We start from the raw sequence: 18,363 nt of genomic DNA, 5'->3' as shown, positions 1-18,363 counted from the left end.
TTGTGTCGCCTAATCGCTGGTCGATTGACTAGAAGGCATTAGCATAACTTGGATCAAGCTGGCATAGGGCCATCGGTAGGGACTTCTCTGAAAGGCAGTGAAGGATCAATGGGTTTGTGAGAAGTTGGCCTGATATATGATGCTCACTAATTCTAGTGATCACCTTGTATCAGTCCAAACAACCCTTATGGTGATTGGTTGTAAAGTCAACCATATAGACCAGCTATCCTAGTAGCGTGGACAAAAGCAGTCTTTAGGCTAAACTCTTTTGGCATGTGAATCCAGCTGTTTTACCACAATATAACCCCTTGAATACCAGATGAAAGGACACCACACAGGTTGTCATGAAAATAAACAATATATTTATTAATAACAACACCTCTGAACTCTTTATGAGGTCAGAGGGCTAAGCACATGACAATATTACAAAAGAAATACGAGTTCGCACAATATCTACAAGTGTGCCTGAGGGGCACGGCAAACCATATACTCAAAACAATGGAATGCGAGGAAGGAAAATACTGTAAGGAGATCCAGAGGCTGGAGGATCGCTGGGACTACGCTACAAACTAGGTAAGTAAGGAGCAGGAGGCCCACGGGACTCACGTGCAGAGTGGGAACTCTCACGCGGGATGCGTACCAACGTCTATGGATCTTACAGTTTGGAAAGTTAGGGATTGCGGACGAACCCGGCTGGATGGAGGGAAAACAACAGTGGAAATGGACACTAGGATAGTGGACACAGACTTCAGCACCTAGAAGCTTTAGTTACCTAACCCACAGGCTGCGGGTGCATAGGGCTGAAGTTGCGTCGGGTTTGCTGCGTTGATCCCGGTGATGCCTGAAACAAGAAGTTGCTGGCAGGCAGCCAGATGGAGGAGTCCGGTGGTTCCAAGGATGGAACTAGGAAGAAGGAAGTCCTGAAAAGGAAGGGGACAGAGTCTTGGTCACTAGCCAGTGACGGTGCTGGAACCAGGAGGGAACCAGGGGCTGTCTCCGCAGTCAGGTGAAGGAAGGGTCGCTTCTCTCTGTAGCTGCGCGGACCAGGAGCTGCTCTTCACGACCAGGCTGGAGGCACGAGCTGTCCCACGTAGTCTGCTGCTGTCGGCGGTGTCGGATCGTCGATCTGGGCAACCGGCCTTGGCTAATGCAAGCCACGCGGTGGAACAAAGATGGCGTCTAGGGTGGACCAGGAGGGTCCGGGGTGCTTCTCTTTCACAAGGAAGCAAGGGCCAGTCTGGGGGACCAGACTAGCAGTGTCGATTTCTTCGGGTCGTCGTCTCAGAGGTCACTAGCCAGCCGGCAAGTGACCAGACAACAGGAAGGGTAGCAGCCAGGCAAAAAGGGCCCCACGCAGATCACGGGGATGCTGGGGGGCTGGTCTTTGGTGCAGGAGCTGCGTCGGTGTGGGTCTTCTCAGTCCCCAATGCACTCACTTGAGGAACCCTCAGGAGTCGTGCTGGAAGCGCTGTGCAGGTTTCTTCAAGATGGCCGTCTCCACGTTGCTCGTCGCACCCACGGGTCCCAGCTGTGCTGTGGATGTGGGTAGAGGTCAGAGAGGTCTGGAGGTCCGGGTCTTGTCGAGCTGGGTCGTCGGATTCCGGGATGGAAGGACTCTGCAGCAAACCGCACAGGAGCTTGATGGTGCCTGCGAAGCAGGATGGTCACTCCCTGACCATAGGGGAGATTCTTCAGTCTTCTGATGATCAGGAGGTCGAAGGTCAAGAGTTCTTCGTGGAAGTTGTCAAGAGTAATCTAATCTGGAATGGGACCAGCTCCTACCTTTATTCAGCTAAAGGGGGATGCACTACGACTAGGTCCCTCCCCTGGGTGGGACCAGGAAGGGGGGTGGTTACACCCCCTATCCTTTGTCCAGTTTCCCGCCAGAGCTTCGGCTGGAGTGCCCCAGCAACTGGTTGGAACCGGTGTATGCACAGGGCACCTTGTGTGCCCCAGGCATGTCTCATTCCTTTCAGCCTGAGCCTACCTAATACACAAAATCCTGTCTGGGGTGGTGCTAGCACCTCCCAAGGCAGGAAACCCTTTGTCTGAGCCTCCTTCGCTGGAAGGACTCCCAGCAGCAGGAGGTCAGACTTGTGTCTGTGGTGGCAGCATCCATTTTGTGATGCTGAGGCTTGAGTTAATTTTAACCGGGGTTTACAGTTACATACATGTCGTGTCCCTCTAGAAGGGTGGAATGCTACCCCCGTCGCCAGAATTGGCGAGGGGTTAGTATTCCAATTCGTAGGACACCTTACTCGACATGTTTTGATAATGCTATGCCAAAGTTAGCATTTAACCGCGAGGATTATAATGCACTTAAGAGTATATGGTATAGCGTTATCATGGAACAGCTATAAGGACTTGGTTCCGCAAGCTGCAAACGGGCTCAGCTCATGCCAGAGCACCATCTCACATAATTCCAAGCACTCTGCCTTCAGGATTGATAAGGCCTGCCATAGGAGTGACTGATAGGAATATATGTGTCCATTTTAGGGTTAGATATAGGAATACTATATCTAAAGCAAAGGGTGATTACACCACCTTGCCCCAGCTGTCGTGCAGCCAGTTGTGTCAGATTTGGGGGGCCAGCCAGGGGTGGCATAATACATGCTGCAGCCCCTGGTAGGCCCTGGGTACACCTATGCCCTGGATACCGAAGGTATACTGTACAGGGACTGATGAGGTGGCCCAGTACCAATTGGTAAATGCACCTAAGGTACATGCTTGTCAATTTAGAGAGAGGACAGCTAGGCTGTGGGTCTGATTAGCAGGCCCACAGCCAGGGAAAGTCGTAAATCAGTGAAGCAAAAAGCAAAAATCTGGGGTGGCCATGGGATTGCAGACCCCACTCTCCTACATAATCCCCCCCCCAAACTTTGGGACATTAAACTAACCTTGACCAGGGGAGTCTTCTGTTTCTAAGTGGAAGTACCTGGAGAGACCATCTGCATTACCATGGTCAGTCCCTGGGCGGTGCTCCACTGTAAAGTCCATCCCCTGTAGGGAAATGGACCACCTAAGAAGTTTGGGGTTTTCACCCTTCATTTGATTTAGCCATAAGAGGGGCTTATGGTCGGTCTGAATCTTGAAGTGAGTACCAAACAAGTATGGCCTCAACTTCTTCAGGGCCCAAACCACAGCAAAGGCCTCCCTCTCAATAGCTGACCAACGTTTCTCTCTAGGGATCAGCCTTCTACTTATAAAAGCAATGGGCTGGTCATGACCATCAATATTCAGCTGAGATAGAACAGCTCCCACACCCAACTCAGAAACATCTGTTTGGACAATGAAAAGTTTGGAGTAGTCTGGACTCTTGAGAATAGGAGCAGTGCACATGGCCTGCTTTAGGTCATTGAATGCCTTCTGACAGCTAACTGTCCACTGAACTTTCTTTGGCATTTTCATACTTGTCAGGTCATTAAGTGGAGTCACAATGGTTCCATAATTTCTGACAAATTTCCTGTAATAACCAGACAGGCCCAAGAAAGCTCTGACCTGTGTCTGGGTGGTTGGAGGAGCCCAGTCCTTTATGGCCTGTATCTTGCTCTCCAGAGGTTGAACTTGGCCTCCACCTACAAGGTGGCCCAAGTATACAACTTGACTCTGCCCTATCTGGCACTTAGTAGCCTTGATAGTGAGGCCTGCCTTTTGCAGGGCCTCTAAAACTTTCCTTAGGTGGATCAGGTGATCCTCCCAGGTGGAGCTAAAGACAGCAATATCATCTAGATACGCTGCACAGAAGTCATCCAACCCAGTGAGAACCTTTGAAAAGTGGCAGGTGCATTTTTCAAACCAAAGGGCATCACCACAAATTGGTAATGTCCTCCTGGGGTAGAAAATGCTGTCTTGGCTTTGGCATCCTCAGCTAACCTGATTTGCCAATAACCAGCTGTTAGGTCAAATGTACTTAAGAAAGTTGCAGAAGCCAACGTATCTATCAGTTCATCTGCCCTGGGTATTGGATGGGCATCTGTCTTAGTGACAGCATTGAGACCCCTGTAGTCTACGCAAAGCCTCATCTCTCTCTTACCATCCTGGGTGTGAGGTTTAGGCACTAGAACTACAGGGCTAGCCCAAGGGCTCTCTGAGGGTTCAATGACTCCCAATTCCAACATCTTTTGTACTTCTGTTTTTATGCAGTCCCTGACGTGGTCAGGTTGCCTGTAGATTTTACTCTTTATAGGCAGACTGTCTCCAGTGTCCACCTCATGTGTGCACCAGTTTGTCTGACTGGGGGTCAGAGAAAACATTTGTCTGAAGGATTGAAGGGCTTGCTTACAATCCTGTTGCTGATGCTCAGAGAGGCTGTCAGAAAAGACTATACCATCTACTGACCCATCATCAGGGTTCTGAGTGAGCAGGTCTGGGAGAGGGTCACTCTCTTCCTCCTGTCCCTCATCTGTGGCCATGAGCAAGCCCATGTCCTCCCTGTCAACAAATGCTTTGAGCCTATTCACATGAAGTACTCTGTGAGGGCTCCTGGGAGTTCCCATGTCCACCAAGTAGGTGACTTCTCCCTTTTGCTCAATGATGATGTGGGGTCCAGACCATTTCTCTTGGAGAGCTGCTGGGGCTACTGGCTCCAACACCCACACCTTCTGTCCTGCATGGTAAACAGTTAGAACAGCCTTTTGGTCATGCCAAGCTTTTTGCAGTTCTTGGCTGGCCTCAAGGTTTTTAGATGCCTTCTCCATGTACTCTGCCATCCTGGAGCGGAGACCAAGTACATAGTCCACTATGTCAAGTTTAGGCTTTCTGAGAGGTATCTCCCATCCTTCCTTCACAAGACATAGGGGTCCTCTTACAGGATGTCCAAACAAAAGCTCAAAAGGGCTGTAACCAACCCCCTTCTGTGGGACCTCTCTGTAAGCAAACAGAAGGCAGGGTAAAAGGATGTCCCATCTTCGCCTAAGCTTTTCAGGTAACCCTTTTATCATCCCTTTGAGGGTCCTGTTGAATCTTTCAACAAGCCCATTGCATTGTGGGTGATAGGGTGTGGTAAATTTGTAATTTACTCCACATTCCTTCCACATAGCAGTCAAGTACCCTGACATGAAGTTTGCACCTCTGTCAGAGACAACCTCCTTAGGAAACCCCACTCTGGAGAAAACTCCAACCAGGGCACTAGCCACAACAGGAGCTGTAGTGGTCCTAAGGGGAATAGCTTCTGGATACCCGGTGGCATGATCCACTACCACCAGTATGAATCTGTGTCCAGATGCTGTTGGGGGGTCCATTGGTCCAACAATGTCAATCCCCACTCTTTCAAAGGGAACCCCCACCACAGGTAGTGGTATAAGGGGGGCCTTTGTGGTGCCACCTGATTTGCCACTGGCTTGGCAGGTGATACATGAGCGACAAAACTCTTTAGTGTCCTCAGACATATGGGGCCAGTGAAAGTGTGGGGCAAGTCTGTCCCAAGTCTTGTTCTGGCCTAAGTGACCTGCAAGGGGAATTTCATGGGCTAAGGTGAGAAGGAAACCTCTCAGAGACAAGGGGATGACCAGCCTCCTGGTAGCACCAGGCTTGGGGTCTCTTGCCTCAGAGTATAGGAGTCCATCGTCGCAATATACCTTATGGGCACCTGTAGCATTCCCCGCAGCCTCAGCAGCAGCCTGCTGTCTGAGGGGTTCAATAGAGGAACAGTCTAACTGTGCCTGCCTCAAGTCTGCCCTGGAAGGTCCCCCTGTCCCAAGAAACTCAACCTGTTAAGGCTCAAGCTCTTCTAGGACAGTTCCTTCTGGTGTCTTGGGGTCAGTCTCCTGTGAGAGCTGATCCTCCACCTGAGGCAGGGGGGAAGGGTCAACCTTACCCCTACTGCTCTTTCTCTTGGGTAGTGTCTGGTCCATTCTTCCAGGATCCAGCACTAGTTCAGCTGGGCATTTCTTGGCCTGTGACTTAGTCACAGCAAGGACATGTGCTGACAAACCTAACATTTCCACATGAGTCCTATACTCCACATCTGACCATAAGGAGAATTCCAAATCATTACCCAAAAGACAGTCCACTGGGAGGTCTGAACTAACAACAACCCTTTTGAGGCCATTTACCCCTCCCCAGGAGAAGTTAACAAGTGCCATACTATGGGAGGTAGTAGCATTGCTAGCATTGGTCACCAGGTAGTCTGATCCCAGTATTACCTGGTCAGGGTCCACAAAGTTTGGTGTCACCATGGTGACACTGGCACAAGTGTCCCTGTAGGCCTGAGCCATTTTCCCATTAATCAAAGGCGTCTGCCTGTACTTGCCCAGAGTACTGGGACTTATTGTAGGGGTCATATCCATGTCCCTAGTACAAACAAGAACAGCCTGAGTAGGTGTTCTGACTAAGTCAGAGCCGCCTCAGTTCCCAGGGTTAACCCCACTATAGCCTTGGGAGGATTACTACCACTACTTACTGTACTAGGGGGTGCAGGTGCCTTAGGGGCAGTAGTGGTAGGAGTTGGGCCTTTCTTGGTGCACTCACTAAACCAGTGAGTATTACTCTTACAGTATTGGCACCATGGTTTCTTCCGACCATTATTCTTCTTCTTCTGGGAATTCTGGGACCCACCCTCTTTAGATTGTTGGGGCCCTGTTGAAGACTTCTGGTCATTTTGCTTATTCTCATTACCCTTGGGATCTGCTTTCTTTTGGCCACCACCCTGGTTCTGGTTCTGCTGCTTGACCCTTGTCCTGACCCATCTGTCTGCCTTCTTTCCCAATTCTTGGGGAGAGGTCAGATCTGAGTCAATAAGGTGCTGATGCAACAACTGATTCTGACAATTACTTAAGATTTGTTCTCTCATAATTAGATTATACAATCCTGTGTAATCAGTAACTTTACTTCCCAGTAACCAGCCTTCAAAAGCCTTAGTGGCACAATCAACAAAGTCAGCCCAATCCTGAGACTGAATTTTCTGGGTGTCCCTGAACAGCAACCTGTACTGCTCAGTTGTTAAGCCATACCCATCAATCAGTGTATTCTTCAGGACTTGGTAATTGTTAGCATCCTCAGCTCTAGTAGTGAGGAGCTTATCTCTACCTTTACCTTCAAAGGAGAGCCACAATATAGCTGCCCACTGACTCTGGGGGATGCACTGGACAGTGCAGGCCCTCTCCAAAGCAGTCATCCATTTGTGGATGTCATCCCCTTGTTTAAAGGGGGGCACTATCTTACTCAGGTGTCTAGTATCAAAACTCCTGTCTTTATCCTTAGGGATATTGCTGCCTCCAGTGGGGACTACCCCACTCAACTGTTGCTCTCTAGCAAAGGCAAGCTTCTCCTTGGCAAGGGCAAGTTCTTCCCTCTGGATCCTTAGAATACCTTGTTTCATCCTTGCTTCATGTTCTCTCCTCTGAGGGGAAGTCATTCTCCTCTGAGAAGAGGCATGAGAGTGCACAGATCTATTGGAGTCCCTAGAATGAGACCTATCTCTTCTAACTCCAAAGTTAGGCCTGCTTAGGGTCAGTACTGGGGGTCCCCCAGATCCTTCCCTATGTAGGTCTAAGTTGGCCCTAGTAAGTCTGCTGACTAGCTCAGGACCATTGTCTGCCTCATCCCCATAAAGAACCTCTTCATCCTCCTCCTCCTCTACCTCCTCAGGGTCAGGGAGGTCAGGATCACCACGGGTCCCTTCTAAGGCTGGCATACTCCCGTCTGTCTGAGAAGCTTTTCTAGCATCATATGTCTCTAAGAGACCTAACAGAAAAGGAACTGGTAGGGTTAGAACCCTGTTTCAATTTCCTGGAGGTACACAATTGTCTCATCTCCTGGAAACTGAGAGCTGCATATCTTGAAAGGACCTGTGGAGGGTCACTAGCCACTAGGGGAGTCTCTGCAGACTCTCCATGGGTAGACATGCTTCTAGTGTGGTGTAAGTGATGCACCTACCTACACTATGGGTTTTCCTACTGATCCCTTGCTAAGAGTTGTAGTCAGGGTGTGCTAGGCCCTTTCTACTACAACAGCTGGTTCAGTAGAACTCAGAGTATTTCTAAGCTTGTTATATGTACCTATGGTACCTATGTGATCTTTCAAACGATATCTCAGGATTATACGTGGTAAAAACAACAGCAAGCTCAAATCCCAACCGCTGCACACCAATGTGAGAAGTTGGCCTGATATATGATGCTCACTAATTCCAGTGATCACCTTGTATCAGTCCAAACAACCCTTATGGTGATTGGTTGTAAAGTTAACCATATAGACCAGCTATCCTAGTAGCGTGGACAAAAGCAGTCTTTAGGCTAAACTCTTTTGGCATGTGAATCCAGCTGTTTTACCACAATATAACCCCTTGAATACCAGATGAAAGGACACCACACAGGTTGTCATGAAAATAAACAATATATTTATTAATAACAACACCTCTGAACTCTTTATGAGGTCAGAGGGCTAAGCACATGACAATATTACAAAAGAAATACGAGTTCGCACAATATCTACAAGTGTGCCTGAGGGGCACGGCAAACCATATACTCAAAACAATGGAATGCGAGGAAGGAAAATACTGTTTGGAGATCCAGAGGCTGGAGGATCGCTGGGACTACGCTACAAACTAGGTAAGTAAGGAGCAGGAGGCCCACGGGACTCACGTGCAGAGTGGGAACTCTCATGCGGGATGCGTACCAACGTCTATGGATCTTACAGTTTGGAAAGTTAGGGATTGCGGACGAACCCGGCTGGATGGAGGGAAAACAACAGTGGACCTGGACACTAGGATAGTGGACACAGACTTCAGCACCTAGAAGCTTTAGTTACCTAACCCACAGGCTGCGGGTGCATAGGGCTGAAGTTGCGTCGGGTTTGCTGCGTTGATCCCGGTGATGCCTGAAACAAGAAGTTGCTGGCAGGCAGCCAGATGGAGGAGTCCGGTGGTTCCAAGGATGGAACTAGGAAGAAGGAAGTCCTGAAAAGGAAGGGGACAGAGTCTTGGTCACTAGCCAGTGACGGTGCTGGAACCAGGAGGGAACCAGGGGCTGTCTCCGCAGTCAGGTGAAGGAAGGGTCGCTTCTCTCTGTAGCTGCGCGGACCAGGAGCTGCTCTTCACGACCAGGCAGGAGGCACGAGCTGTCCCACGTAGTCTGCTGCTGTCGGCGGTGTCGGATCGTCGATCTGGGCAACCGGCCTTGGCTAATGCAAGCCACGCGGTGGAACAAAGATGGCGTCTAGGGTGGACCAGGAGGGTCCGGGGTGCTTCTCTTTCACAAGGAAGCAAGGGCCAGTCTGGGGGACCAGACTAGCAGTGTCGATTTCTTCGGGTCGTCGTCTCAGAGGTCACTAGCCAGCCGGCAAGTGACCAGACAACAGGAAGGGTAGCAGCCAGGCAAAAAGGGCCCCACGCAGATCACGGGGATGCTGGGGGGCTGGTCTTTGGTGCAGGAGCTGCGTCGGTGTGGGTCTTCTCAGTCCCCAATGCACTCACTTGAGGAACCCTCAGGAGTCGTGCTGGAAGCGCTGTGCAGGTTTCTTCAAGATGGCCGTCTCCACGTTGCTCGTCGCACCCACGGGTCCCAGCTGTGCTGTGGATGTGGGTAGAGGTCAGAGAGGTCTGGAGGTCCGGGTCTTGTCGAGCTGGGTCGTCGGATTCCGGGATGGAAGGACTCTGCAGCAAACCGCACAGGAGCTTGATGGTGCCTGCGAAGCAGGATGGTCACTCCCTGACCATAGGGGAGATTCTTCAGTCTTCTGATGATCAGGAGGTCGAAGGTCAAGAGTTCTTCGTGGAAGTTGTCAAGAGTAATCTAATCTGGAATGGGACCAGCTCCTACCTTTATTCAGCTACAGGGGGCTGCACTACGACTAGGTCCCTCCCCTGGGTGGGACCAGGAAGGGGGGTGGTTACACCCCCTATCCTTTGTCCAGTTTCCCGCCAGAGCTTCGGCTGGAGTGCCCCAGCAACTGGTTGGAACCGGTGTATGCACAGGGCACCTTGTGTGCCCCAGGCATGTCTCATTCCTTTCAGCCTGAGCCTACCTAATACACAAAATCCTGTCTGGGGTGGTGCTAGCACCTCCCAAGGCAGGAAACCCTTTGTCTGAGCCTCCTTCGCTGGAAGGACTCCCAGCAGCAGGAGGTCAGACTTGTGTCTGTGGTGGCAGCATCCATTTTGTGATGCTGAGGCTTGAGTTAACTTTAACCGGGGTTTACAGTTACATACATGTCGTGTCCCTCTAGAAGGGTGGAATGCTACCCCCGTCGCCAGAATTGGCGAGGGGTTAGTATTCCAATTCGTAGGACACCTTACTCGACATGTTTTGATAATGCTTTGCCAAAGTTAGCATTTAACCGCGAGGATTATAATGCACTTAAGAGTATATGGTATAGCGTTATCATGGAACAGCTATAAGGACTTGGTTCCGCAAGCTGCAAACGGGCTCAGCTCATGCCAGAGCACCATCTCACATAATTCTAAGCACTCTGCCTTCAGGATTGATAAGGCCTGCCATAGGAGTGACTGATAGGAATATATGTGTCCATTTTAGGGTTAGATATAGGAATACTATATCTAAAGCAAAGGGTGATTACACCACCTTGCCCCAGCTGTCGTGCAGCCAGTTGTGTCAGATTTGGGGGGCCAGCCAGGGGTGGCATAATACATGCTGCAGCCCCTGGATACCGAAGGTATACTGTACAGGGACTGATAAGGTGGCCCAGTACCAATTGGTAAATGCACCTAAGGTACATGCTTGTCAATTTAGAGAGAGAACAGCTAGGCTGTGGGTCTGATTAGCAGGCCCACAGCCAGGGAAAGTCGTAAATCAGTGAAGCAAAAAGCAAAAATCTGGGGACCCCACTCTCCTACAGGGTTTTGACTTAATAGTGGGCATTTGTAAGTCTAGGGCTTCAATGCACCACAAACCCACCACTGCAAATAATGCAAATAAGGCACTTTTTGTTGGTGATCCAGCTGGCATGTCAAACTCTGTTTTAGGAGATGAATTGGATTATAATGAGAACTCAAGTTGATCGCCTCCCCATCATCTTCAGTGTCTTGAGAAACATTAGGTATATCCTGCACTTGAGCAGAATCAGATCCATAGACTATCTCAATAATCTAGGCAAAGCCTTTGGACAAGAGTCTGGTTGCATAACAACCAACTGTGCCTTTATGAACCTGTAGCAGGATATGAGTAGGCAGACATAAGCTTGGGGCCAAAGATCCGTTCTGGGTCCAGATCATGGGCTGGTGATGAGTTCAACATTAGTTTGGGAGGTACCGTTGTGGAACCCAGTGTCAGTGTAGAGGCCAAGACCTGGTAGGTCTTGGGATGAACCAAGATTATTTTTTTACTGGAGACCCCAGCATCGCCATGGCACTGAAGACCCACGAGAGGGAGTCTAAATCACACTGAAAATCTGCAGCATGGCCTCTTTCAAGGACATTATCTGCTGCAGGGTCTGTGAATGCCCAGGAAATTCAGGGAATACCAGTTGCATGACGTGACCTGTTCAGATTTGGGTGACACTCGAGAAGTGCAATTTGTGTCCTGATGCCCTTGCACTTTCTCGCTAGACTTTGAGTAGGAGAATGGGGTACAGTCCCACTTGACCTTCTTTCCCTTGTGTTTGGAATTTGACTTGCTGGAAGACTTTGGTCATGTACTGGACATTTCCCAGGAGCAGCCTTGAGGCTGGGACTGCGATTGAGCCCACGACTTGGCGCAGGACCTGTACAGTAAGCTCCTATGTTCGGGGGAAGTAGAGCTTTGCCTCCCACTCGCAAATCATCCTCATCTGCATAAACCCACATTGGCTGCACGTCTCCAGGTTTTGGCCAGTGCCCAAGCACCACAAACAGATCATGCGGATTAGAGACTGGCATCTGATTTGTGCAATATTGGCATAGTTTGAATTGTATCATTTTTGGGGGAGAAGTTAGTCCCTCATACACAGTCATACAAATGTAAAAGACAGGGGAACACTGCCAAAGCTAACAGCAGAGCTCCAGATCTGCGTTAAGAGGCACGAAAAGAAAAACTGAAGTCAGTGTGCAGAGGTAGCACTTATATGCAAGCACCACTCTCTCACTGTTGGATCAGTATATAGCCATCACGAAGCCACAAAACATCACCTACCAGTGCACAGGGACACTGCTCCAACAATCTCTGGATACACTCTGCTGTCTAGGGATATTCTAAAGGTGACGAAGCTGTGGGTGGAAGTATCTATTGAACCTGCAGTTCAAATAAGTTGCATATACATCTAATGCCAATGTACTGATTTGACCCAAAGTCGATACCGAACGCTTTACAAAACTCCTAAACATATAGTCAGTATGGGCGCCCCGGTGCTGGAGATGAACAGAGTACTCCCTGATGAAATTGCTACTCGTGAGGTAAATGGAAAAGCCTTCCCAGTACGTCTGCTCTGTTTTTTTTCCACTTCTACTTATAAGTCAGCAAGCAGAGTCATGTGACTCACAATTTATCTATCTGCCAGTAGAGGTGCAGGTAATGAGTAGTCTTTGCTTGCTCATATAGAAGACATTTGGTGCTGACTTGTGTATCAACACCACTGTAGAGGTCACCGCTGGATGTACGGCTTTCATCAATATGAAAATTCACAACATTTATGTCAAAAGACATTGATCTCTCTTAGAAGTCTAAGATGAAACGTTGACACTGTGAAATTCCAAACTCATACTTTGAAGTCCGTCGTGACAGAGTTACTGGACAGAGCAAGTGGAAGAACCACACCATTGGAAGTTGGGTGTCTGTGTGACCACCATTGCAAGTTTGGGACTGTCTGTCCAGCAACTGATTCTAGTTCCCCATCCTGTGAAGTTGAGGTGAATGCATGCGGTGGTTGAAAACCACCCTCATTCAGGACTACTACCAACCCAAAGGCTACAGAACCACCGAAAAAGAAATGAACTTGTAAGGAACAAATTATTTACCTGGCTGATAGCTATTCAGCAGCAGCATAAGGGAGCCATTGCAAGGGAAATGGGACCCCTGTTACCTGTTTAGGGGGTAAACGCATCCATAACTAGAGTATGGAAGTCAAGGTTGCCTCGCGAATGATGATTTTTCTTTGTGGCCAGATCATTTCCGGGGGATTAGATTGATGAAATGAATCCTCTAGGAGGGCATTTAGGAGGATTTGGGGTAGGTAATGGAGAATCAAAGACTGAATAGAGATTAGAGGAATCGGACAGATCCTTCAGGTTTCTTGACGCTCTGCTGGGACAGCATGCACATGCACCCAAGTATGGGATAGGAATAGACTTTCTAAAGACTTCTTTGGGAAGGCCCGAGGGCCACACTGAGACCAAAATAAAGTGACCAGTTCAGGTTGTGCTGACTTCTTAACTTAAAATACAGATATTCTGCATTACAAAGGAAGTGTATGAGGAAGTGAGTATCCTGCATACTCACCAAGCACAGCAAGTTGTTTTTTTCTGGACAGCTGTCACGATCTGAGACAAAGCCAACATTTTAAACTCCTGCAGGGTGAATAATGAGTTCAAATCTCAAAGATCCCAAGTGGGGCAGTCACTTACATTTTTCTGCGCATGGAAATTGAGAGAGCCATGCTTTCAGGACTTACTCTTTTTCTCCACAAAGGAGGCCTATCTACAGATGTAGAAGGTTTTGGGATGACATCTTAGAGACAGCCTGAATTGAGGGAACAGAGGATGAAGTAAAGCACATCCTTTCCAAAACAGCAAGAGGCCCCATGCAACAGTGGAAATTAAAGTCCAGGTATGACAGAGAAGAAATCCTTCCTCACCTTGAGTCCTGTGGCTCTCCCGAGCTGGTATCATGATGAATTAAGAGTACCCTGGGGAAGTTATTCAGACTTCGAGGCCAGGAGGCTCATCTTGTTCTTGAAGCTTTGACTTGTGAATGGAATGTGAGGAGATACCAGGTAGAGGTTTTGCGCAAAATGATGCTCTGGCTGGGAGAAACTGGAAATCTTACTGCAGGCTAAACCTATTGCCAGTCAATAGAGAGACTAGTACCTTTTGGATGACACTATGATGGATCTGTGTCTGAACTGTACTAGTATGAGGTCGCCATCTACTGAAAAATCTCATGTTTTTCACATTGAAAAGGCACCCATTGCTTTTTCCTGGGCCTCTGCCTTGTAACCGAAGACTTAAGCCAAGCCTACCAGCAACCTGACAGGCCAGCGTGCATGTTGGTAGTATGTAGTCCAGACATCAGCAATTTCTGTTAAGCTATTATTTATCTATGTTAAGAATGCACCTATAGCACTACTGGGTGTACTCTGGTACCAAGGAGTACCACTCAAACTTGCACCGTCTGGGTCCAAAAAATTATTGTTTATGAATTTTGAGATTGTCGACTGCAGAAATGATATCCTCCAGTTCTTCTGAGCCTGCTTTAGGACTTAGAGTTTGACAACAGTAAAGCAAGTTCTCATTCGCTTAGGTGCGGCCCATGGCCTCCATGTTCGGAGCCTCCAACAGGTCAGCCATTACAGAATTGTAGCACTAGGTCAGAGGAAGGTCTTATTGAGCTTTGGTATGGCATCTGGGCAGAGGTCCAGCTATTAGAGTGTAGATAAGCATCCTAGTATATCATTTTGCACACCATGCCACCTGAGTTTGGACCCAGCCATATGCAAACCAGTCTTGACCCTGCTCCAATAGGAGGACACTAGAAGCAGAGTGGGATTGACTAGGCCAGGTTCCAGGATTTCACTTTCATGTTCACACCATCAATGGCAAGACATATCATTGCAGAATGCTACACTAGTTAATACCATCTGATCCTGATATTACCCAAAGACAGTCCTCACATAGAATGATGTTAGAACCCTTCACACTGCATGACTCGTTTCTGTTGGTTGAGTTTTCCTGGTATGTTTAACCATCTGTTGTTCCTCTTTAGAACTTTAAGTAAAATATGAGCAGGTCTGGTGTGGTAATTATTATTTTTGTCTTATACATGCTAACACCCTTTAAGGTTTAAGGGAAAATCACTGTTGCACGGTATAACAAATTGCCTCAACCTGGGCTTCCCAGTCTGAATTTTTCATAAAAATATACCCTTAATGTTACTCCCTTTTAACATTTTTTGGGTAGTTCACTACTCTATCTGTTGTGGATGCCAGAATGTGGATAACATTTAGCACAGCAATGCATGGACCCAAACACTAGGTTTTAGGAATAACCTACTTATGCAGTCAAATTTGACAAACTCAATGTGATCTAATCTTTGACAATTTCAATCATAGACAATATAGAGCACCAAAATTACTTTATGAAAACTAAACATGACAGCTGACAACCACAACATCCATTTACAAATGGTGATAATATTAATCAAATGTTAAACGCTAATTAAAAAAAGCGGTATTCGCAGGTCTATACTTACTTGTTACAGTGATGTTTTAAGTGCTTTTTGTATCCTTCATCTTGGAGTAGATGCTCTGGATTGTACTTTCGAAGCCATTCTGCCTTTTGAATATCAAAGGTGTTGGGTTGGGTCTTCACTTTCTTTCCTTTTCGACCCCTGGGCACTGGTGCAGACAAGCCTATGTGGACCAAGAACAAAATTCAAGGAATATGAGGAGACAAAGTGCAACATTGAGAAACTGAAACAGTAATTATTGGTATAAAAGAGTCTTTTGTAAAACAAATGTGCTGGTACAGATGTTGATTGGTAGTGCACAAGTTCCCTTTTAACCAGGCCCCAGTGCACTTTCCAAAAATAAGACAAACACACAATTGTAACTCAATTTCAAGGACTTTAGCACCCCTGTAAGTCCCTAGTAAATGGTGCCCCTGGTACCCAGGGCATAGGTACTAAAGAGGGTCCCTAAGGGCTTAAGCATGTATTATGCAACCCTTAGGAACACACCACACATGCTGCATGCAGACTGCCTTTGCAGGATACGTGAAATGGTGCAAACCACTCTGATAACAACACAAGGCGCACACTGTGTGCCATACCCATGTACTAATTTGTAAGTCACCACTACAGCAGGCCTTGGAGCCCTAAGGCAGGGTGCATTATAGTACATGTGAGGGCACATCTGCATGAGCAGAGAAGTCCCTGTAATGTCGGATTCCATTTCTCAACACTACAAGTGGTCAGGAAGCCATCTTAAGGACATGTACTGGGCACTGATCATTACGAGATACCCAGATACATGATGGTATCAATGAAAGCAATGGTGTTTAGTATCAAGTACTGTGTCTTAATACATCTTTGTACAGATTACACAGATTTGTTATAACATGCACCCAGAGGGCACCTTAGAGGTGCCGCTGAAAGCCTACTTGTCACATAGTGTGCTGGCTAACTGGAATCTTCCAGCCTGCCACCAAAGATGAGTTTCTGACTCCCTACTAGGAAGAGCCCACGCCCTCAAAGGTCAGAAACAATGCCTGTTTTGGCTGCAGGTGTTCACACCTCCTCAAGTAGGATGGCTAGCAGATTAGCATATCAAGGCCAGAGGTTTCAAAGCTTCTGCCGCCTTTGAAATACAACCTCAGCAACGCCAATCCCGGCCCGAAGCCCATTTAGCGCCAGAGCAGGAGGGAAATTAGAATATCAGAAGGCGTCTCACTTACAGGCTAGGCACACTCCTAATGTGGGTACATGAAGTGGACAGTTTGACATCTTGGTCTTGGTGAAACTAGGAACTACAGGTCAGGATTATGCCCACTCCTCAAAGGAAGCGGTCAGAGAGGGGGTGTGGACATCACAGGTATAGATAGCCCAATGCTACAGCCCTACACTACCGGAAACGCCACTAAATTCAGTGTTTAGGGGTTCCGTCCAAAACCTAAGAGACAGATTTGTCTACCAGGGAACAGAAGATTAAACCCTGCCTGGCTGCTGGCACCTCGACAATTGCAAAGACCTTATTTGTTGGGGGGGGGCGCTAGAGGGCGCACAACGGAATGGCCGCACTCCCGTGAGGCTCCCCAGGACCGGAGCAATTATCTTTAATTTATCCTGCTAATTAGGTGTGAGGCACGACTGGAGCATATGTGGATTGTTCCTTACTGTCAGTAGGGCACTCGGTAGCAGATTGGAGCGAAACACTGGAGATCCGAGCAGAGGAGAGCAAGTTGCAGACTGCCCGGTCTCACAGGGAACAACGGCCAGAGGAGCTGCGCAGCCTGCCTGGCAAGGAAAGACCGATGCCCACAGGAAAAAAGGTAGGCCGCGAGGAGGCGGGGCCGTAATAAAGGCGCCCGGGGACTGGTGCGCTACAGAGGCCTGCGCAACCAAGAGTGGTGTCGAGGCAGCGAAAGTGGAGGAAAACACTGCGGTGATGTCAGGGCAGGCCAGCGAGAGAATGGGGGCCTACGATCATCAACAAGCCAGTGCGAGGAGGCGGGTGCGGAGGTGCCTACAGGTGCGGGAAGAAGTGCTACTGTGGCTGAGAATCGGCAAAGACGAAGCTGAGTTGCAGGGCCTAAGAGACTGGCGCAAACAAGCAGGGGCAGGCTGAAAGGCTGGAAGAACTCTACTGCAAGGTGGGAACCGGGAAGCTGTATAGCCAGAAAGCGGTATTCATTTCTCCTGCACTCAGAGACCCAATCCCCCCCAGGCCTAACTGTACCAGCTGGAGACCTGCACCCGGGGCCCGCAGGCACAGCACTAATTGAATATCGCTGAAGGCTGTGCACAGAGAGGACACTTTGGCGCCACGAGGCGGACGACCTGGGCTTAGGTAGGGGATGCACCTCCCTACAGTGCACTAGATGAGCCTAGGCCGCCATTGCACTGCGGACTGAGAGTGGGGAAGCCACGGCCTGGAGACGACCACGAGGTATTGAGCCGGCGGGCACATCCCCCCCAATCCCCCCCCCCCCCCCCTGCGATACATTCCGTGCGCGAACTTGGCGCTGCACTGTGGGGGCATACACTCCTTGAGGCCCTGATCGGGGACTGTGATGTACCCTGGGGGACGCCCAGGGCTGGGCCGCGGGGGTAACTGTGATTCAGGTGTTCACAGGTGCGGAGGACTGTTGAAGCAGCGGGATCGGCTTTCCTGCGTGCGTAACGGGAGCCACCCTGTCAAAGGGGTCCGCCAGCATTGTACACATAATACTAGTGCAGGCTACTACTGGTGCGCCGCAAGGGGCAGAAGACTTGGATGTAGCGACTTGAAACAAAGCGGGGGACCTGATAATATCTACTGTGAGCCTGCAAGAGAAAGTGTAATGCATTAACGTACAGAAACAACCAGAAAGCGTAACAGGAAGTCAAAAGAGCGCCTAACCCTTGGACTTGAGTGGGGTGAAGAAGGATACAATGGGTAAGACAGATGCTAAGCAGCCCAAACTCAGTTTCGATACTGCAAAAACGGGGACCAGGGGCAGGCAAACTGGTGCAGGGGAACTGGAGGAAGGAGGCACCAGTGGGTCGCACGGGACTGCCTTGGAAC

At 48.9% G+C, this 18,363-nt stretch overlaps 1 protein-coding gene across 2 annotated transcripts in view; it reads right to left on the bottom strand.

Annotated features, from left to right (window-relative positions):
• Window positions 1-18,363, bottom strand: part of CHD9 (chromodomain helicase DNA binding protein 9) — a 2,123,706-nt gene that overhangs the window by 763,272 nt on the left and 1,342,071 nt on the right. For both annotated transcript variants that reach the window (XM_078670246.1, XM_078670247.1), the window contains exon 25: window positions 15,333-15,492. In XM_078670246.1, the coding sequence (XP_078526372.1) occupies window positions 15,333-15,492 (160 nt within the window). The remainder of the gene's footprint in view (window positions 1-15,332; window positions 15,493-18,363) is intronic.

Source organism: Lissotriton helveticus, chromosome 12 (genome assembly GCF_964261635.1).
Source record: "Lissotriton helveticus chromosome 12, aLisHel1.1, whole genome shotgun sequence".
Lineage (NCBI taxonomy): Eukaryota > Metazoa > Chordata > Amphibia > Caudata > Salamandridae > Lissotriton > Lissotriton helveticus.
The sequence above is the reverse complement of the archived record's forward strand: the minus strand, read 5'-3'. Positions and strand labels throughout refer to the sequence as shown.